The sequence below is a fragment of the Triticum urartu genome, chromosome 5, assembly GCF_003073215.2.
Source record: "Triticum urartu cultivar G1812 chromosome 5, Tu2.1, whole genome shotgun sequence".
In the NCBI taxonomy this organism is placed as follows: Eukaryota; Viridiplantae; Streptophyta; class Magnoliopsida; order Poales; family Poaceae; genus Triticum; species Triticum urartu.
The window spans coordinates 407,358,377-407,376,299 of NC_053026.1; the positions used below are offsets into that span (position 1 = coordinate 407,358,377).

Below are 17,923 nucleotides of genomic sequence, written 5' to 3' on the forward strand. Positions count from 1 at the left end.
AATACGTCAACAACATATACTCATCAGAAATTTTATAGTGCTTCCACTCACTTCTTTGTAAATACAAGTTTCTCATAAACTTTGTATAAACCCAAAATCTTTGATCATCTCATCAAAGCGTACATTCCAACTCCGAGATGCTTACTCCAGTCCTTAGAAGGATTGCTGGAGCTTTGCATACTTATTAGCATCTTTCAGGATTGACAAAACCTTCCGGTTGTATCACATACAACCTTTCCTCAAGAAAATCGTCGAGGAAACAATGTTTTGACATCCTATCTGCAAGATTTCATGAATAATGCAGTAATCGCTAATATAATTCCAACAGACTCTTAGCATCGCTACGAGTGAGAAAGTCTCATCATAGTCAACTCCTTGAACTTGTCAGAAAAAATCTTAACGACAAGTCGAGCTTTCTTAATGGTGATACTTACCATCATTGTCCGTCTTCCTTTTAAAATCCATCTGTACTCAATAGCCTTACGACCATCGAGCCATTCTGCCAAAGTCTACACTTTGTTTTCATACATGGATCCTCTCTCGGATTTTATGGCCTCGAGCCATTTATCGGAATCCGGGCCCACCATCGCTTCTCCATGGCTCGTAGGTTCATTGTTGTCTAGCAACATGACTTCCAAGACAGGATTATGTACCACTCTAAAGTAGTACGCATCCTTGTCATCCCACGAGGTTTGGGAATGACTTGATCCGAAGTCTCATGATCAATATCATAAGCTTCCACTTCAATTGGTGTAGGTGCCACAGGAACAACTCTTTGTGCCCTACTATACACTAGTTGAAGTGACGGTTCAATAACCTCATCAAGTCTCCACCATCCTCCCACTTAATTCTTTCGAGAGAAACTTTTCCTCGAGAAAGGACCCGATTCTAGAAACAATCCCTTATTGCTTTCGGATCTGAGACAGGAGGTATACCCAACTGTTTTGGGTGTCCTATGAAGATGCATTTATCCGCTTTGGGTTCGAGCTTATCAGCCTGAAACTTTTTTCACATAAGCGTCGCAGCCCCAAACTTTTAAGAAATGACAGCTTAGGTTTCTTTAAACCATAGTTCATACGGTGTCATCTCATCGGAATTACGTGGTGCCCTATTTAAAGTGAATGCGGTTGTCTCTAATGCATAACCCATAAACTATCGTGGTAATTCGATAAGAGACATCATGGTATGCATCATATCCAATAGGGTGCAGTTATGATGTTCGGACACACCATCACACTATGGTGTTCCAGGCTGTATTAGTTGTGAAGCAATTTCCACAATGTCTTCATTCTGTGCCAAACTCGTAATTCAGATATTCATCTCTATGATCATATCATAGATATTTTATCCTCTTGTCACGACGATCTTTCAACTTCACCCTGAAATTACTTGAACCTTTCAATAATTCAGACTCGTGATTCATCAAGTAAATATACTCAACATCTACTCAAATCATTTGTGAAGTAAGAACATAACGATATCCACTACACGCCTCAACACTCATTGGACTGCACACATCAAAATGTATTACTTCCAACAAGTTGCTTTCTGGTTCCATTTTACTGAAAACGAGGCTTTCAGTCATCTTGCCCATGTGGTATGATTTGCATGTCTCAAGTGATTCAAAATCAAGTGAGTCCAAACGGTCCATTTGCATGGAGTTTCTTCATGCATATACACCAATAGACATGGTTCGCATGTCTCAAACTTTTCAAAATGAGTGAGCCCAAAGATCCATCAACATGGAGCTTCTTCATGCGTTTTTATACCGATATGACTTACGTGGCAGTGCCACAAGTAGGTGGTACCATCATTACTATCTTATATCTTTTGGCATGAACATGTGTATCACTACGATCGAGATTCAATAAACCATTCGTTTTAGGTGCAAGACCATTGAAGGTATTATTCAAATACACAGAGTAACCATTATTCCCCTTAAACGAATAACCGTATTGCGATAGACATAATCCAATCATGTCTATGCTCAACGCAAACACCAATCTTGATGGTAGAGGGAGCTTACGATATTTGATCAACCTTGGAAATACTTCCAACACATATCGTCATCTCGCCTTTAGCTAGTTTCCGTTTATTCCGTAGCTTTTATTTCGAGTTACTAACACTTAGCAACCGAACCGGTATCTAATACCCTGGTGCTACTAGGAGTACTAGTAACGTACACATTAACATAATGTATATCCAATATACTTCTATCAACAGCCTTCTCATCTACCAAGTATCTAGGGTAATTCTGCTCCAGTGGTTGTTCCCCTTATTACAGAAGCACTTAGTCTCGGGTTTGGGTTCAACCTTGGGTTTCTTCACTAGAGCAGCAGCTGATTTGCCGTTTCATGAAGTATCCCTTCTTGCCCTTGCCCTTCTTGAAACTAGTGGTTTCACCAACCATCAACAATTGATGCTCCTTCTTGATTTCTACTTTTGTGGTGTCAAACATCGCGAATATCTCAAGGATCATCATATATGTCCCTGATACATTATAGTTCATCACAAAGCTCTAGCAGCTTGGTGGTAATGACTTCGGAGAAACATCAATATCTCATCTGGAAGATCAACTCCCACTCGATTCAAATGATTGTTGTACTCAGACAATCTGAGCACAAGCTCAACAATTGAGCTTTTCTCCTTAGTTTGTAGGCTAAGAAAATCGTCAGAGGTCTTATACCTCTTGACGTGGGCACGAGCCTGAAATCCCAATTTCAGCCCTCAAAACATCTCATATGTTTCGCGATGTTTCAAAACGTCTTCGGTGCCTCAACTCTAAACCGTTTAACTGAACTATCACGTAGTTATCAAAATGTGTATGTCAGATGTTCGCAACATCCACAGACGACGTTCGAGGTTCAGCACACTGAGCGGTGCATTAAGGACATAATCCTTCTATGAAGCAATGAGGACAATCCTCAGTTTACGGACCTAGTCCGCATAATTGCTACTATCAACTTTCAACTAAATTTTCTCTAGGAACATATCTAAACAGTAGAACTGAAGCGCGAGCTACGACATAATTTGCGAAGATCTTTTGACTATGTTCAGGATAATTAAGTTCATCTTATGAACTCCCACTCAGATAGACATCCCTCTAGTCATCTAAGTGATTACATGATCCGAGTCAACTAGGCCGTGTCCGATCATCACGTGAGACGGACTAGTCATCATCGGTGAACATCTTCATGTTGATCGTATCTACCATACGACTCATGCTCGACCTTTCGGTCTCTTGTGTTCCGAGGCCATGTCTGTACATGCTAGGCTCGTCAAGTCAACCTAAGTGTTTCGCATGTGTAAATCTGTCTTACACTCGTTGTATGTGAACGTTAGAATCTATCACACCCGATCATCACGTGGTGCTTCGAAACAACGAACTGTCGCAACGGTGCACAGTTAGGGGGAACACTTTCTTGAAATTTTAACGAGGGATCATCTTATTTAGTACCGTTGTTCTAAGCAAATAAGATGCATAAACATGATAAACATCACATGCAATCAAATAATAGTGACATGATATGGCCAATATCATATAGCTCCTTTGATCTCCATCTTGGGGCTCCATGATCATCTTGTCACCGGCATGACACCATGATCTCCATCATCATGATCTCCATCATCGTGTCTCCATGAAGTTGCTCGCCAACTATTACTTCTACTACTACGGCTACCGGTTAGCAATAAAGTAAAGTAATTACATGGCGTTGTTCAATGACACGCAGGTCATACAATTAATAAAGACAACTCCTATGGCTCCTGCCGGTTGTCATACTCATCGACATGCAAATCGTGATTCCTATTACAAGAACATGATCAATCTCATACATCACATATCATTCATCACATTCTTCTTGGCCATATCACATCACATAGCATACCCTGCAAAAACAAGTTAGACGTCCTCTAATTGTTGTTTGCATGTTTTACGTGGCTGCTATGGGTTTCTAGCAAGAACGTTTCTTACCTACGCAAAAACCATAACGTGATATGCCAATTACTATTTACCCTTCATAAGGACCCTTTTCATCGAATCCGATCCGACTAAAGTGGGAGAGACAGACACCCGCTAGCCACCTTGTGCAACTAGTGCATGTCAGTCGGTGGAACCATTCTCACGTAAGAGTACGTGTAAGGTCGGTCCGGGCCGCTTCATCCCACAATGCCGCTGAATCAAGATTCGACTAGTAATGGTAAGCATATTGAACAAAATCAACGCCCACAACTACTTTGTGTTCTACTCGTGCATAGAAACTACGCATAGACCTAGCTCATGATGCCACTGTTGGGGAACGTAGCAGAAATTAAAATTTTTCCTATGTGTCACCAAGATCTATTTATGGAGAAATCAGCAACGAGGGGAAGGAGAGTGCATCTACATACCCTTGTAGATCGCTATGCGGAAGCGTTCAAGAGAACGGGTTGAAGGAGTCGTACTCGTCGTGATCCAAATCACCGAAGATCCTAGTGCCGAAGGACGGCACCTCCGCGTTCAACACACGTACAGCCCGGTGACGTCTCCCATGCCTTGATCCAGCAAGGAGAGAGGGAGAGGTTGAGGAAGACTCCATCCAGCAGTAGCACAACGGCGTGGTGGTGGTGGAGGAGCGTGGTACTCCAGCAGGGCTTCGCCAAGCACCGTAAGAGACGAGGAGGAGAGAGGTAGGGCTGCGCCAGGGAGAGATCAAATCGTGTGTCTTGGGCAACCCAAAACCCCCACTATTTATAGGAGAAGGGGAGGAGGGTGCGCCCCCTATAGGGTTCCCACCCCTAGGGGCGGCAGCCCTAGATGGGATGGAGGGGGGCGGCCAAGAGGGGGAGAGGGGGCGCGCCCTATGGTGGGCCTTAGGCCCATCTGCGCCTAGGGTTTCCCCTTCTCCTCCTAGCTGCGCCTTGGGCCTTGTGAGAGGCGCACCAGCCCACTCAGGGGCTGGTTCCTTCCCACTCTTGGCCCATGCAAGCCTCCGGGGCTGGTGGCCCCACTTGGTGGACCCCCGGGACCCTCCCGGTGGTCCCGGTACGTTACCGATAAAACCCGAAACTTTTTCGGTGATCAAAACAGGACTTCCCATATATAAATCTTTACCTCCGGATCATTCCGGAACTCCTCGTGACGTCCGGGATCTCATCCGGGACTCCGAACAACATTCAGTAACCACATACAAACTTCCTATATAACCCTAGCGTCATCGAACCTTAAGTGTGTAGACCCTACGGGTTCGGGAACCATGCAGACATGACCGAGACGTTCTCCGGTCAATAACCAATAGCGGGATCTGGATACCCATGTTGGTTCCCACATGTTCCACGATGATCTCATCGGATGAACCACGATGTCGAGGATTCGATCAATCACGTATACAATTCCCTTTGTCTAGCGGTATTGTACTTGCCCGAGATTCGATCGTCGGTATCCCGATACCTTGTTCAATCTCGTTACTGGCACGTCTCTTTACTCGTTCTGTAACACATCATCCCGTGATCAACTCCTTGGTCACTTTGTGCACATTATGATGATGTCCTACCGAGTGGGCCCAGAGATACCTCTCCGATCACACGGAGTGACAAATCCCAGTCTCGATTCGTGCCAACCCAACAGACACTTTCGGAGATACCTGTAGTGTACCTTTATAGCCACCCAGTTACGTTGTGACGTTTGGCACACCCAAAGCACTCTACGGTATCCGGGAGTTGCACAATCTCATGGTCTAAGGAAATGATACTTGACATTAGAAAAGCTTTAGCATACGAACTACACGATCTTTGTGCTAGGCTTAGGATTGGGTCTTGTCCATCACATCATTCTCCTAATGATGTGATCCCGTTATCAACGACATCCAATGTCCATGGTCAGGAAACCATAACCATCTATTGATCAACGAGCTAGTCAACTAGAGGCTTACTAGGGACATGGTGTTGTCTATGTATCCACACATGTATCTGAGTTTCCTATCAATACAATTCTAGCATGGATAATAAACGATTATCATGAACAAGGAAATATAATAATAACTAATTTATTATTGCCTCTAGGGCATATTTCCAACACTGGCCCTATGGACCTTAGCACGACGACTTTCCGGCTGTCTACTACAATAAATTTTGCCCGACTCCGGTGAGGGAGGGGCGATGACGGCCACGCGTCTTCGGCTCGTCCCAGTGCTTGTAGTCGTCGCTAGGTGGTCCATGAAACTGGTTGTAATTTTTATTATCTCCGGTGTTTCTTGTACCGCCATGATTGAGAATAAATATATTGGAAGTTTTCTTGAATAAACTAGTAAATGCGCAGTGCAACACACGTTAATATTTAGGCAATATATTAATTGCACGCGGATATTAGGTATACTATTATTTGCATGTTAATTTTGTGATTAGTGCAATATTTGGTATGATATTAATTGCACGTTAAACACGTTGAACGCCCGCCAGTGGAACAGTCTAGGTCGTTGGATTGACTTAGTTTGATGGCCGAGATCAGTTGGATCTGTCCCTTTGGGTCTTTTTATATTGGTATAGATATAGATAGATATAGATATTAATTGCACGTTAAACACGTTGAACGCTCGTCATTGGAACAGTCTAGGTCGTTGGATTGACTTAGTTTGATGACCGAGATCAGTTGGATATGTCTCTTTGGATCTTTTTATATTGGTATAGATAAATAAATATCAATATTTTTTAATGGAACATTTTTTTCCTTTCCAACAAGGGAAAAAAACTTGTTGACGTGCAAAGCTGAAAAGTTAAAACCTTTTCGTCCTCATCACTGATCAACCTCACGCTCTCGGTTTCCTTTCGTCTCGTCCCGTTCCGCCGTCCCGTGCCGGACCGCCCCACCCACCACCTCCACCTCCCACTCCGGAGCAGTTCACAGTCTCCACTCCACCTCCCACCTATAAGTTTCCTCATCGCCACCATTCCTCGTCCCGTTCTCAGTTCCTCACTCCCCCCCTTCCGCAATCCCCTCGCTTCGCACGGCGAAGCAGCCAGAGCCAGAGCCCGCCTTCCAGAACCAGCCCGCCCGCCATGGCGAGCTTCGCGAGGCAGGAGCACCAGTTCCTCGCCGAGCTCGGCCTCGCGCCGCGCAACCCGGGCTCCTTCGCCTGCGGCTCCTGGGGCGGCTCGGGCCCCGTCGTCACCACCACCAACCCTAGCAACAACGAGGTGCCTCTCCGATCCGCTCGATTTCGTCTGGATTTTTGGGGACTCGCTGTGTTCTCGGCGGATTTTGAGTGATTTTGTGTGTGTCTGTGTTTCAGGTCATTGCTGAGGTCGTTGAGGCGTGCATGGACGACTACGAGAAGGGGATGAGCGCCTGCTTCGACGCCGCCAAGACCTGGATGGCTGTAAGTTCCGCGCATCGAAATGCCCGCTAGCCTCGCGGCAATTTGGTCCCCATGACGATGTGCTAGTAGTATGCTGCTGCTGTGCTTTCCCCGTTACCCCCAAATGTTGGCGATTCTAGTCCCTTGCAGCTTTTTAGTTTTCAGGAAGTTTGTAGTATTACCAGTGACTGTTCACGATTTGGTAGACGCTTTATGGGCTCTCATTTTGATCGGAGAACAGGATAATGAAGCATATTATGCGAGTTTGCTAGCTAATCAAGTGTCACTACTAAAATGCTAAGACAATTGAGTACGGCATTTGATTTCACACTGCAATTTCAGAGGCCATCCAATTGTTTGTATTTATCAGTGTTTTGCTAAATGCCTGCCTATGTACTGAAGGTCAGCAGTGCTGTGACCAAGTGAAATCCCATATATTCATGGAGCACTGCTGACTTATTAGATTTTTTGGTCTATCAAGTAATTTAGTGATATCATTATGTTACTAAATTTGTACTTATATGATACCAATATGTCCAGGTTCCGGCTCCGAAACGAGGAGAAATTGTTAGGCAGATTGGTGATGCACTGAGAGCAAAGCTTCATCACCTTGGCAGACTTCTGTCACTCGAGATGGGGAAAATTCTCCCTGAAGGAATTGGGGAGGTTCAGGTAAAAAAAATGATGAATACCTTGGAAGTAGGCACACAAATTTAAGATAAAGAGTTCTTGAAACAGGGTGGTGGGGGGTTTCAGATACGTAGGAAGTAAGAACCACCCACACACCTCCCACTATCTGAGCTAGGCTCAATTCCTAACGAGGTTCAGGTTGGAGCATAATTGCTGCTAGGCCATCAATAGAAGTCTCAGATGATGAATTTATCTGTTTCAGAACACATGTTTATGTTCCTGTTTAGGAAATTAGTTACTTATTATTCCCTACCGACTGCATTATTATTATTGTACCATTGCATTGTCTGCTGAAAAGGCAACCTAGCCAATTAGTACAACATACCCATGATATGAAGCAGCATTGAAACAGGGAGTGGTTTCTTGTTGTTATCTTTCTTCATCTCTAGATTAATCAACCTTGTGCCAAACTGCCAACAAACTATGTGCTCTAAGGTTGTATCTTCTAATTGAGAGAGTGAATGATCATATAAGGCGCTCCACACCGCCGGTGCTCCGTAAGGCGCTGAAATCCGTGGCGCTTTTGGTGCCGTGGATGATCTGGAAGCATAGGAACGCGTGCATTTTTGACCATGTGAGCCCATCGCTCAATGAGCTTGTCGACAGGATCAAGGACGAGGCCCGATGTTGGGCAAAGGCCGGGGCTCAAGGGCTCAGGGTCGTTTTGCCATCATTATGGGATGTCCACTGATCATCTGACAACTGTGTAAACCTGCCTCCTAGGAGGATGTAAATTCCCTATCTTTTCAATGCAATGAAACACAAAAGCTATGTTTTTAAGGCGACGCTTTGCTTTAAGGCGCTGGGGGGGGCGCCTCGACGCCTAGGCGCCTAAAGCGGACGCCTAGGCGCCTAAAGCGGACATATTTGCAAAGCGCTGGGGGGGCGCCTCGACGCCTAGGCGTCGCCTAGGTGTCGCCTTAGAGACGCCTTAAAAACATAGCACAAAAGCCATTTGCGTTTTCTCGAAAAATGATCATATAAGCATAAATGCAATGCACCGTTGGTTTTCCTACTCTGCACATTATGTCATCAACACAACAATTTTTGCAGGAAATTATTGACATGTGTGATTATGCTGTGGGGCTAAGTCGTCAGCTAAATGGATCCATCATACCATCTGAACGTAAGACCATTTTCTTTTAATCATATTATATTCTGATGATAGGTTCAAAGCAAGGATGCAACATAATCAGTAATGAGATGTGCCCTTTTTACCATATTTGTTGCAACTGGTTGAGAGAAATTAAAAGATTTTTGTATTTCATACTATATCTCTAATAATGTATCTGCCTTAGTTGTTTGATGGAAAAAAGTATTTCAGTTGGAATCAGTAAGTTCATAATTTATTGCAATCTTACACTAATATGAGTGATTGACTTGTTAATGTGGATTGCTGTTCTGTACAAGCTTATGTACCCTGACATGTTGCATTACATTCTGTATGATATTCACACAGTAAAGGATCATGGTAAAATATTCACTGATTCGCTTGGTCAAGGTTTTAGAGAAACCTGCCAAATTTTCAGCATTGCCTCTGATTTTGTTATAGAAAAGATTGTGTACTGGTTGAGTTGTCTATTGTAGAGAAATCTTTCTTTGCAATTCTTCGAATCAGTTGTAAATGCACCAGTGCACACAGTTTGAAGAGAACATTGAAAGTTTGCTAATGCCGCCTTCTGTATATCTTTACAGGCCCAAACCATATGATGATGGAGGTAAGTGGAACCAGTATCACATTCCCAGGTATCATCATGGGACATGCTAATGACTAATCCTTATCCGAATAGGTCTGGAATCCTCTTGGAGTTGTTGGTGTCATCACTGCATTCAATTTCCCTTGCGCCGTGCTGGGTAAGTCGACCACAGCCACTTAGATAATTCTTGCATTACACCCTTTTGGAATGTGACTACAATGTCAATCCACGTAGTTCACTGTATCTACACGTGGTGTTTACATGCTCTTGTTATCTGAAATGTATAACTAACAAGAGTTCAACAATCGAATGGTAATTTGTACAATTCATCTTGTTTTCCTTCACCCACCGATGGTTATTGCTGTAATCATCAAGGTGACAATTTAAATGTTCACTCTACTGCTATACACAATACATGTATGCCATATATATTGCTCATTTTCAAACGTTATGTTGCTCTCAACCTTTACCATGTACTCAGTTTCATTTAATTCGTTTAAAACTGCATGCAAATTATGGTAATCTTCCTTTTGTCATGTTCTAGGTTGGAATGCTTGCATTGCTTTGGTTTGCGGCAACTGTGTTGTCTGGTAAGACCGTAAGAATGGTTTACCTTTTACTAATTTTTAACACTGTTCCTCATTCATATTGGTAAATGGTTTACTTGGCTTACATGATGGCAGATGTTGTATTTTTTAATTTATCTTAACTTTATATAGTTTGTTGTATGTAAAAAAACTGTAGAAGTCCATGCAACCTTGGCATGTATCCAGTATCCTTGTGTTCATTGTTGTGACTTGACCTAGTTGTCTGCTTCATAGAATGGAAATAAAGTCCTGCTCTGGATAAACTGAACATACTATTTGTGGCAAATGCAACATGTGACATGCTTATAGGTTTGTCGCGGATGGAGGAAAAGTTTGGCAGAGAAGCTGAATGATAAATACTACTTACTCCCTCCGTTCCCAAATATAAGTCTTTCTAGAGATTCCACCAAGTGACTACATACGGAGCAAAATGAGTGAATCTACACTCCAAAATATGTCTACATACATCCGTATGCTGCATTTCATTTGAAATGTCTAAAAAGACTTATATTTAGGAACGGAGGGAGTATTTTTTATCGAACAAGATAAATAGTTATAACAGGCAGAAAAAAAAGGTGAATCTGGGTTCTTCAGCATATATATCAATAGATCAATGATATGCTGATGCAAGAACACTAGCATGCTAAACTGATTGTTGTTTTGTTTGTTCAGTACATCCCAGATCTCTTATTTTCTTCAGTGGTAGCATGTTCTGTCAATCTCTCAAAGACTGGTACAATTTCTTTCTTTAACCATGTTCCAATTATTACAGGAAGGGCGCTCCAACTACTCCATTGATCACTATCGCAATGACTAAAATAGTGGCTAGTGTATTTGAAAAGAACAACTTGCCAAGTGCAATCTTCACAGCTTTTTGTGGGGGTGCTGAAATTGGCCAAGCAATTGCTCTTGACACAAGGATACCTTTGGTTTCATTCACAGGAAGTACAAAGGTACTGAACATCTGTTCAGTTCTACCCTCATGTTCTACATCTTGCTTCCTAGATTTCGCTCCTGATCTAAATACACTAGCCACTATGAAAATGCCCTGATCTAAATCTATTTTGATCTTGCAATATCATTAGATTTCCTGCGTTAGTATTTTGTGTATGTTGTTTGAGGTCCATTTTCTTGTGGGAGGCCCTTGAAGCACTTGCTAATTATGTACTCCATTTACGTAGCTGTGCAGATCTATTATAAAATTTGAAACAATGATTATTCAATGCAGGTAGGTCAAATGGTTCAGCAACAGGTTAGCGCGAGATTTGGTAAATGCCTTCTTGAACTTAGTGGGAACAACGCCATTATTGTCATGGATGATGCAGACATTCCACTAGCTGTGCGTTCTGTTCTGTTTGCTGCTGTTGGCACAGCAGGACAGCGATGCACTACATGTCGTAGGCTGGTATGATAAAAACAATATTTCTTCATTTGTCTTATGGTAGTTATTTGAGTGGTCTAAGTGCATTTTTCTTTGTTAATACAGCTTCTTCATGAAAGCATATATCAAACATTTCTTGATCAACTTGTTGAGGTTTATAAACAAGTCTGTATTGGGGATCCTATGGAAAAGGGCACCTTGCTGGGACCACTGCACACTACTACATCAAAGGAAAGCTTTTTGAAAGGCATCCAAACTATCAAATCCCAGGTGAAAATTTATATAACTTTCAGATACAGCAACAGTAATTTTACAGTAGAATCTACTTCCATCATAATCTCTCAGTAGCAAAATCTATTAGAAAATATCATTTATTATTTAGCATGAAGTTCAAATAATCTAATCTGACTACATGCTAAATCATTCAGGGAGGAAAAATCCTTTTAGGAGGATCTGCTATTGAATCAGAAGGGAACTTTGTTCAGCCAACAATTGTGGAAATTTCACCTGATGCGCCAGTTGTGAGGGAAGAATTGTTTGGTCCTGTCCTTTATGCCATGAAATTTCAGGTAGTAAACTTGTGTGTTATTCACCTGCTCTATGTGGCATTGATTGTATGCCGTTGTCTTATGTCATTTTCATAAGCATACACGTCCTGGTTACAATTATCCTGCAGACACTGAAGGAAGCAATTGAAATCAACAATTCCGTTCCTCAAGGATTGAGCAGTTCTATATTTACAAGGAAACCAGATGCTATTTTCAAGTGGATTGGGTAAGCTTTGGTTCAATAACCCAGAGAGCTGTACTGTTACCTTTTTTTTTGGCATCTGAACATCCATTCGGACAGTTGGTATGATCGCACTGGTACATCAGTCGCACTGTGATCTTACCTTTGTCGCACTGACTTTGTTTTCTAAAGGTCTAAAGTTGGACACTTTGTGATCATCATGTTTCCTGTCCAGCAAATTAAACCAATTTTAAGATTCAACTAAAGGTTTTAGTATTTTTCAGTATATTATATATACACTATGCATTTTTTCCTTTTTTAGTTGATTATTCATGTTCATTGACACTTTAAGAGTCATCTATTGAAATGATACTCATAAGATAACAACTCTACTAGAGCTATATGTGCTAGAAGTTTATCTTTTGTAAATTGTATTTTAAAACAATTGATCCACCTGCGAAGACAGTTACATCTGGTTGTATGTACCCCACTGGCTTATCTTGATGGCTGACACATCCAAGACACAATTATTAGTAAACCAGTAGTGATTGTTCTTATTCTCCTTGATATGCAGGCCTCATGGCAGTGATTGTGGTATAGTGAATGTAAACATACCCACTAATGGTGCCGAAATTGGTGGAGCTTTTGGTGGAGAAAAAGCAACCGGTGGTGGGCGAGAAGCTGGAAGTGATTCTTGGAAGCAGTACATGAGGAGGGCCACTTGGTAAGTAGGCAAATCTTTTCTGGGAATTTCAAATGGTACAACCAATACTTAATTTTGCTTTCCTCTAAGTTGTCATTTGAAGCTTATTAACTTGGACCAGCTGTATGCTAAAATGATGCAACCAAGCCTTTAATGAATGTACATGCTCATTGCCATCAGTTTCCAAGTTTTAGACTAATAAAGTTGCATCATTGAGATTCTAGTTTGTTATAACAAGCATAGGAATATGCCTTGTTGGAGCATAGTGGACAAACATAGGAACATCATTGAGACTCTAGCACGTACTCCCTCCGTTCGGAATTACTTGTCTCGAAAATGGATGTATCTAGAACTAAAATACGTCTAGATACATCCATTTCTGCGACAAGTAATTCCGAACGGAGGGAGTAGTTAGTATTGTTCTCTTCCTGTGGAGCTTGTGCAAGCCCATAAAACTGAAGTTCCTATCTTGTTACTAGGGAGAAATATTTTTACGTAACCAAGCTCTAGTGACTGCTAGCTACCACTAGCAACCTCGTGTTACTTCGATTCTGAATTGGGACTTTCACCAAGCTTCTCATTGGTTTGACAATGTAAATGCATTTTTTATTTGTATTTGGGACAGAAACAAGCAAAACCGATTGGTTACTATTGCTTTTTTGTTATAGTTTGACCTCAACTGTCCAGTATGCTAAAGCTCATGTATCAAGGTTCTGCAATTGTTTTCATTTACTGATGTTGGTTACAAATATTTGCAGTACAATCAACTATGGAAGCGAGCTGCCTCTAGCACAGGGAATTAACTTTGGCTAGTTTGGTGCTGAAGGACTGCCAGTGAAACGTCGTGCTGCAGCATGGGGATTGGGGACAATGTGTTGAGATATCTGGAGCGTGCAGCCATCATCTTCAGGAAATTCTCTGTGTCAATCATTGCACCCAAATTGCGACGCTGCTGCTGAGTACATATAATAAGAGATGTGTTGATCTCATGTATGCATTGTTCATGCCTTTTGGCATGTTTAGCCATCTGTGCCCTGGACCTAGTCTATTAATAAACTGGAAAAATAGCATATCTTCCGGTGAGAGTAACATTTTACGCATGCTACCTTGAGATCGGACTGCTCGAAATAAAAGGAGATCGTAGCCTTCAGGCCGTTGTGCAAAACGTTAAGATCTTGATGAATGTCCGTCAATCTATACCTTTCTCGGCCTTTTGGCTAAGATCAAGTGTAGTATCTGTTTCCCTAAAAAAAAGAAAGAATGTCCATCAACCTCTCAAAAAGAAGTCCTGAAGTAAAACTTGCCTGGTCACACAACGTATGTTGTGTTTTTCTGCATAAAAATGAACCTGATGAACTTCTTTACTCTCATTTTATATTCATCAGCATCCTGGTTTGTTTCAGGGGCCCATTAGTCCAGTCCACAGAAAATTTGCTTGTAGGGTCCTTTTTTGGTTTAAAGAAATGAACACGTCGAAATTCCTATGTTACATTATGATTAAATAGGATTAATTCCTGGCAAGGGGTTAGACCATTTTGATAAAAATAATTACACCACAATTAGGGCTATGATTACTCCCACTCTGTTAACATGTTGCTGATAACCACCAGGGCTATTACACATAACCCAAATGAGTGCTTAAAATGTGGGTTAGTGATTTTGACAGGCATGCATTAGCTTTGGCTGGAGATTTAACCCTTCTAGAAAAATCTGATTTTTTTTTAGGAAATCATAAACTGTCTTTCAAGCGGACTGTTAAAATTTATCTTATATAGTCAGAAGACTACGAAAGTCTGAAGCTTCAAACTTTGGTTGAAAACTGAAATGCTCTAGAATATCTGGAACAAGTTCCAGAATCGTAAATGGTCTACTGAGTGGGTTTATTGAAACTTCAACCCAAACTAACCAATTATTCAGTCAAAAAACTATTCAAGTGTCCGTTTGGGTTATTTCAACAGAGTCATAATTGTTCCTATCTTAGAATGCAATGACATGTCCAAATATTGGTGGTTTTCAGTAAAACACTTCCTTTGGTCCTTTTTAATTCGCATATAAGATTTACAGTCAAACCTCGGAAACTTTGACCAAATTTATAGAAAAAATACCAACATTAAGAATGTGAAATTAACATCATTAGATGCGTCATGACTTTAGTTTTCATATTGTATAAATTTAACATTGTATATGTTAATATTTTTCATATAAATATGGTCAACTTTATGAAGTTTGACTTCAGGCAATTCTTATATGCAGAGTAAAAAGGACTGGAGGGAATATTAATGAAGTGGTGGTTATGACAAATCATGACCTCAATTATGGTGATTTGTGCAATTTACTCAGGTCAAAACTAATATGTGGAGTAAATAAAAATGAAGGGAGTACATCGTTTGATTCACATAATTTTTTTTCTTCCCGAAGAATTGCTTTGCATTATTTTTTGGAGGAATTTTTCATCCACTTAAACCTATATCTACAATTCTTCTGTTTTTTCTGTGGTGTCAAAAGACTCAGTAGAGTCATGTGTTTTTTTTTGTGTTTTTTTAACACAATACAGACGCAAACACTCATATAAATACGCATACACTTACCTCTATGAACGCACATACGCACACCCTACCCCTATGAGCACCCACGAAAGACTGAGCTGGCATATCATCTTTTTGAGATTTTACAGAATCCTGCAAATCAGGAGGTCATTAAAAGTTAATCGAGATTATGGATGTTGCCCTCCCTAGACTAGAAAATGGATGAAATGATAGGTGTATTAGGAATCCTGCGAAAGCAAAAATTCATGCCGACTTGGGAAGTAGCACTGGCTGCTCCACTACATGCAGGAATCATATCTTTGTGGTGCAAATATTAGATTTGAAGAACCTTCCACATGTCAGCACCGGTAAAAATACAAGTGAGCACCACAATAGCTTTATTTAGCTTTTCGAAGAGAGGACGATCTTGTGCTCCAATAAAACATCATCTTATGTTCTTGCGAGGACGTATGTATATCGTCGGAGAATTATTTTCATATTGCTCCTATAGTTGTTACTCCTACCTCTGCTGGGTTTTCCCTTGTAAGTATTTTCATATTGCTCCTATAGGGAGTTCGCTGATTTTGTATTATTTTGCAAGTTCAAGTTCTTACCGTTTACACATTAATGATGCATGCAGGCTGCAGCTTCTGCTACATGAATGTGTTTAGAGTTACAATATTGGACTGAGTTTTTTCCACGGGAAATATTCGACCATGGTTAAATCGATGATATTTAAATCCACCCATCATTATGTCTAACCATGGTGCTAATCCCATTGTAGGCAAATGTGAATTCGAAGGGAAAACAACGTGGTAGGCGCGACACCACTCGATGCAGTGGGCAGCATGGCCTGCTTACAAAAGCTATTTTCATTAAATAATTGTCCAATGTAGTGGTACTCCTAATATATAAATTGATTCAATTTGGTTAGCGCCACCGCGCCAAAGGTGGGATGATGGTGTTGTCACTGAGAGCGATGGAGCATTCAGACTTGTCCTTGGGATCTGTTTGGTTCAAAACGAATTTATAATACTTCTGAAGGATTATATTTCTCATCATTTTTTAATATGATACACCACATATATAATTCTGTAAAAGCAATATTTTTATGTGATTCCCCCCTTCAGTGACAACTATGACATATACCCGGACATCATGATCTACTCATGCCTTCTTGCATAGCGGCCGCTAGGGCGTACTCCTCCCCTACACCCTCCGCCGGTGAGCCTGTGAATTCTTCTCTCCTCTGCCAGCCGCTCCAGCGGCAGGGAGGGGGATACCGGTGCTTTGGTTTTGGCTAGTAGTCCAGGCAAGGATTTTAAAAAAAATCCTCGCATGGGCTACGCTTAGGTGGATGGTGGCGCTTCATCATCATGTTGGTCTTGAGCACCGATCCTCCTTGAGTTCATCCATCGGCATGGAGTTGACAGAGATCCAACGTAGATTTCCGCCATCTCATTAGGATCTAGTGTCAGATGTTTCAGATTGGTTCAAGGGTTCAACGGCGATTTTTTTTACTATGATTCAACGACGACAATTGCGGATCTAGGGTGCTGGTTCCAAGAGCACGTGCACGAAGACTTCCTTACTGTCAACGATAAGGTCAGGCAGGCCCGGTAAGGGAGCGACGATAGGGCGTGTCGACAACTCGTTCTGGCGGTGGTAGAGGTCATTTGATGGTCTAAGGATCTCAATGTATTTTTTATTATATTTAGGGTGCATTGTACTTCTGGTGAAAATTTATAATAGATCAGGGTCCTTTTCACAAGAAAGACTATGGCATATACCGTTTTGTGGAAGAAATATCCAATCTATTCATCATCTCTCATGGCAGTACAGAGTACACCAGAGGTAACAAAAATTACAAGCAGGTATGTGGACCACCTAGCGACGACTACAAGACTGGAGGGAGCTAAAGGTGTGACGTCGTCAACGCCCCTCCCTCATCAGAGTCGGGCAAACGTTATTGTAGTAGACAATCACGAAGTCATCGTGCTAAGGCCCCACAGGACTAGCACACCAAAACAAAAATCATCACTGATAAAATGAGGCATAGATCAGGTTGATCAAACTGTAGCTAGACACACGATCGAAGACTGGATCCATTGAAGATCTGCATCGACCGAATCCCGTGATATTCGACGGAGACACATCACCACACGCCCTCCGACGATGCTAGATGCACCATCGAGAGAGAGATCATACGCGGGAGATATTATTCCTACTAGGGGCATCGCCACTGCCACACAACCCCAATCGAGACCCTGGACCAAACAA

General features: G+C 41.7%; 1 protein-coding gene and 1 pseudogene across 1 annotated transcript; both read left to right on the forward strand.

The window, feature by feature from the left end:
• The first annotated feature begins 6,803 nt into the window (after positions 1-6,803).
• On the forward strand, positions 6,804-14,283 carry LOC125509339 (aldehyde dehydrogenase family 7 member A1). Its single transcript, XM_048674298.1, has 14 exons — positions 6,804-7,170; positions 7,266-7,352; positions 7,872-8,003; positions 9,075-9,147; positions 9,717-9,739; positions 9,812-9,875; positions 10,263-10,308; positions 11,078-11,258; positions 11,534-11,710; positions 11,792-11,956; positions 12,115-12,255; positions 12,363-12,460; positions 12,990-13,139; positions 13,877-14,283. Exons 1-14 carry the CDS (start codon positions 7,033-7,035, stop codon positions 13,929-13,931), a joined length of 1,530 nt encoding a protein of 509 aa, XP_048530255.1. The 5' UTR covers positions 6,804-7,032; the 3' UTR covers positions 13,932-14,283.
• A 31-nt stretch (positions 14,284-14,314) lies between these two features.
• LOC125511941 lies at positions 14,315-14,394 on the forward strand (annotated as a pseudogene).
• Positions 14,395-17,923: the final 3,529 nt, after the last annotated feature.

Bases quoted from the DNA above. Each gene is read 5' to 3' on its own strand.
- LOC125509339 (XM_048674298.1), top strand. From the start codon at position 7,033: ATGGCGAGCTTCGCGAGGCAGGAGCACCAGTTCCTCGCCGAGCTCGGC. The intron at 9,148-9,716 runs GTAAGACCATTT...ATATCTTTACAG, and splicing joins ATCCATCATACCATCTGAAC to GCCCAAACCATATGATGATG. The intron at 9,740-9,811 runs GTAAGTGGAACC...TTATCCGAATAG, and splicing joins CAAACCATATGATGATGGAG to GTCTGGAATCCTCTTGGAGT.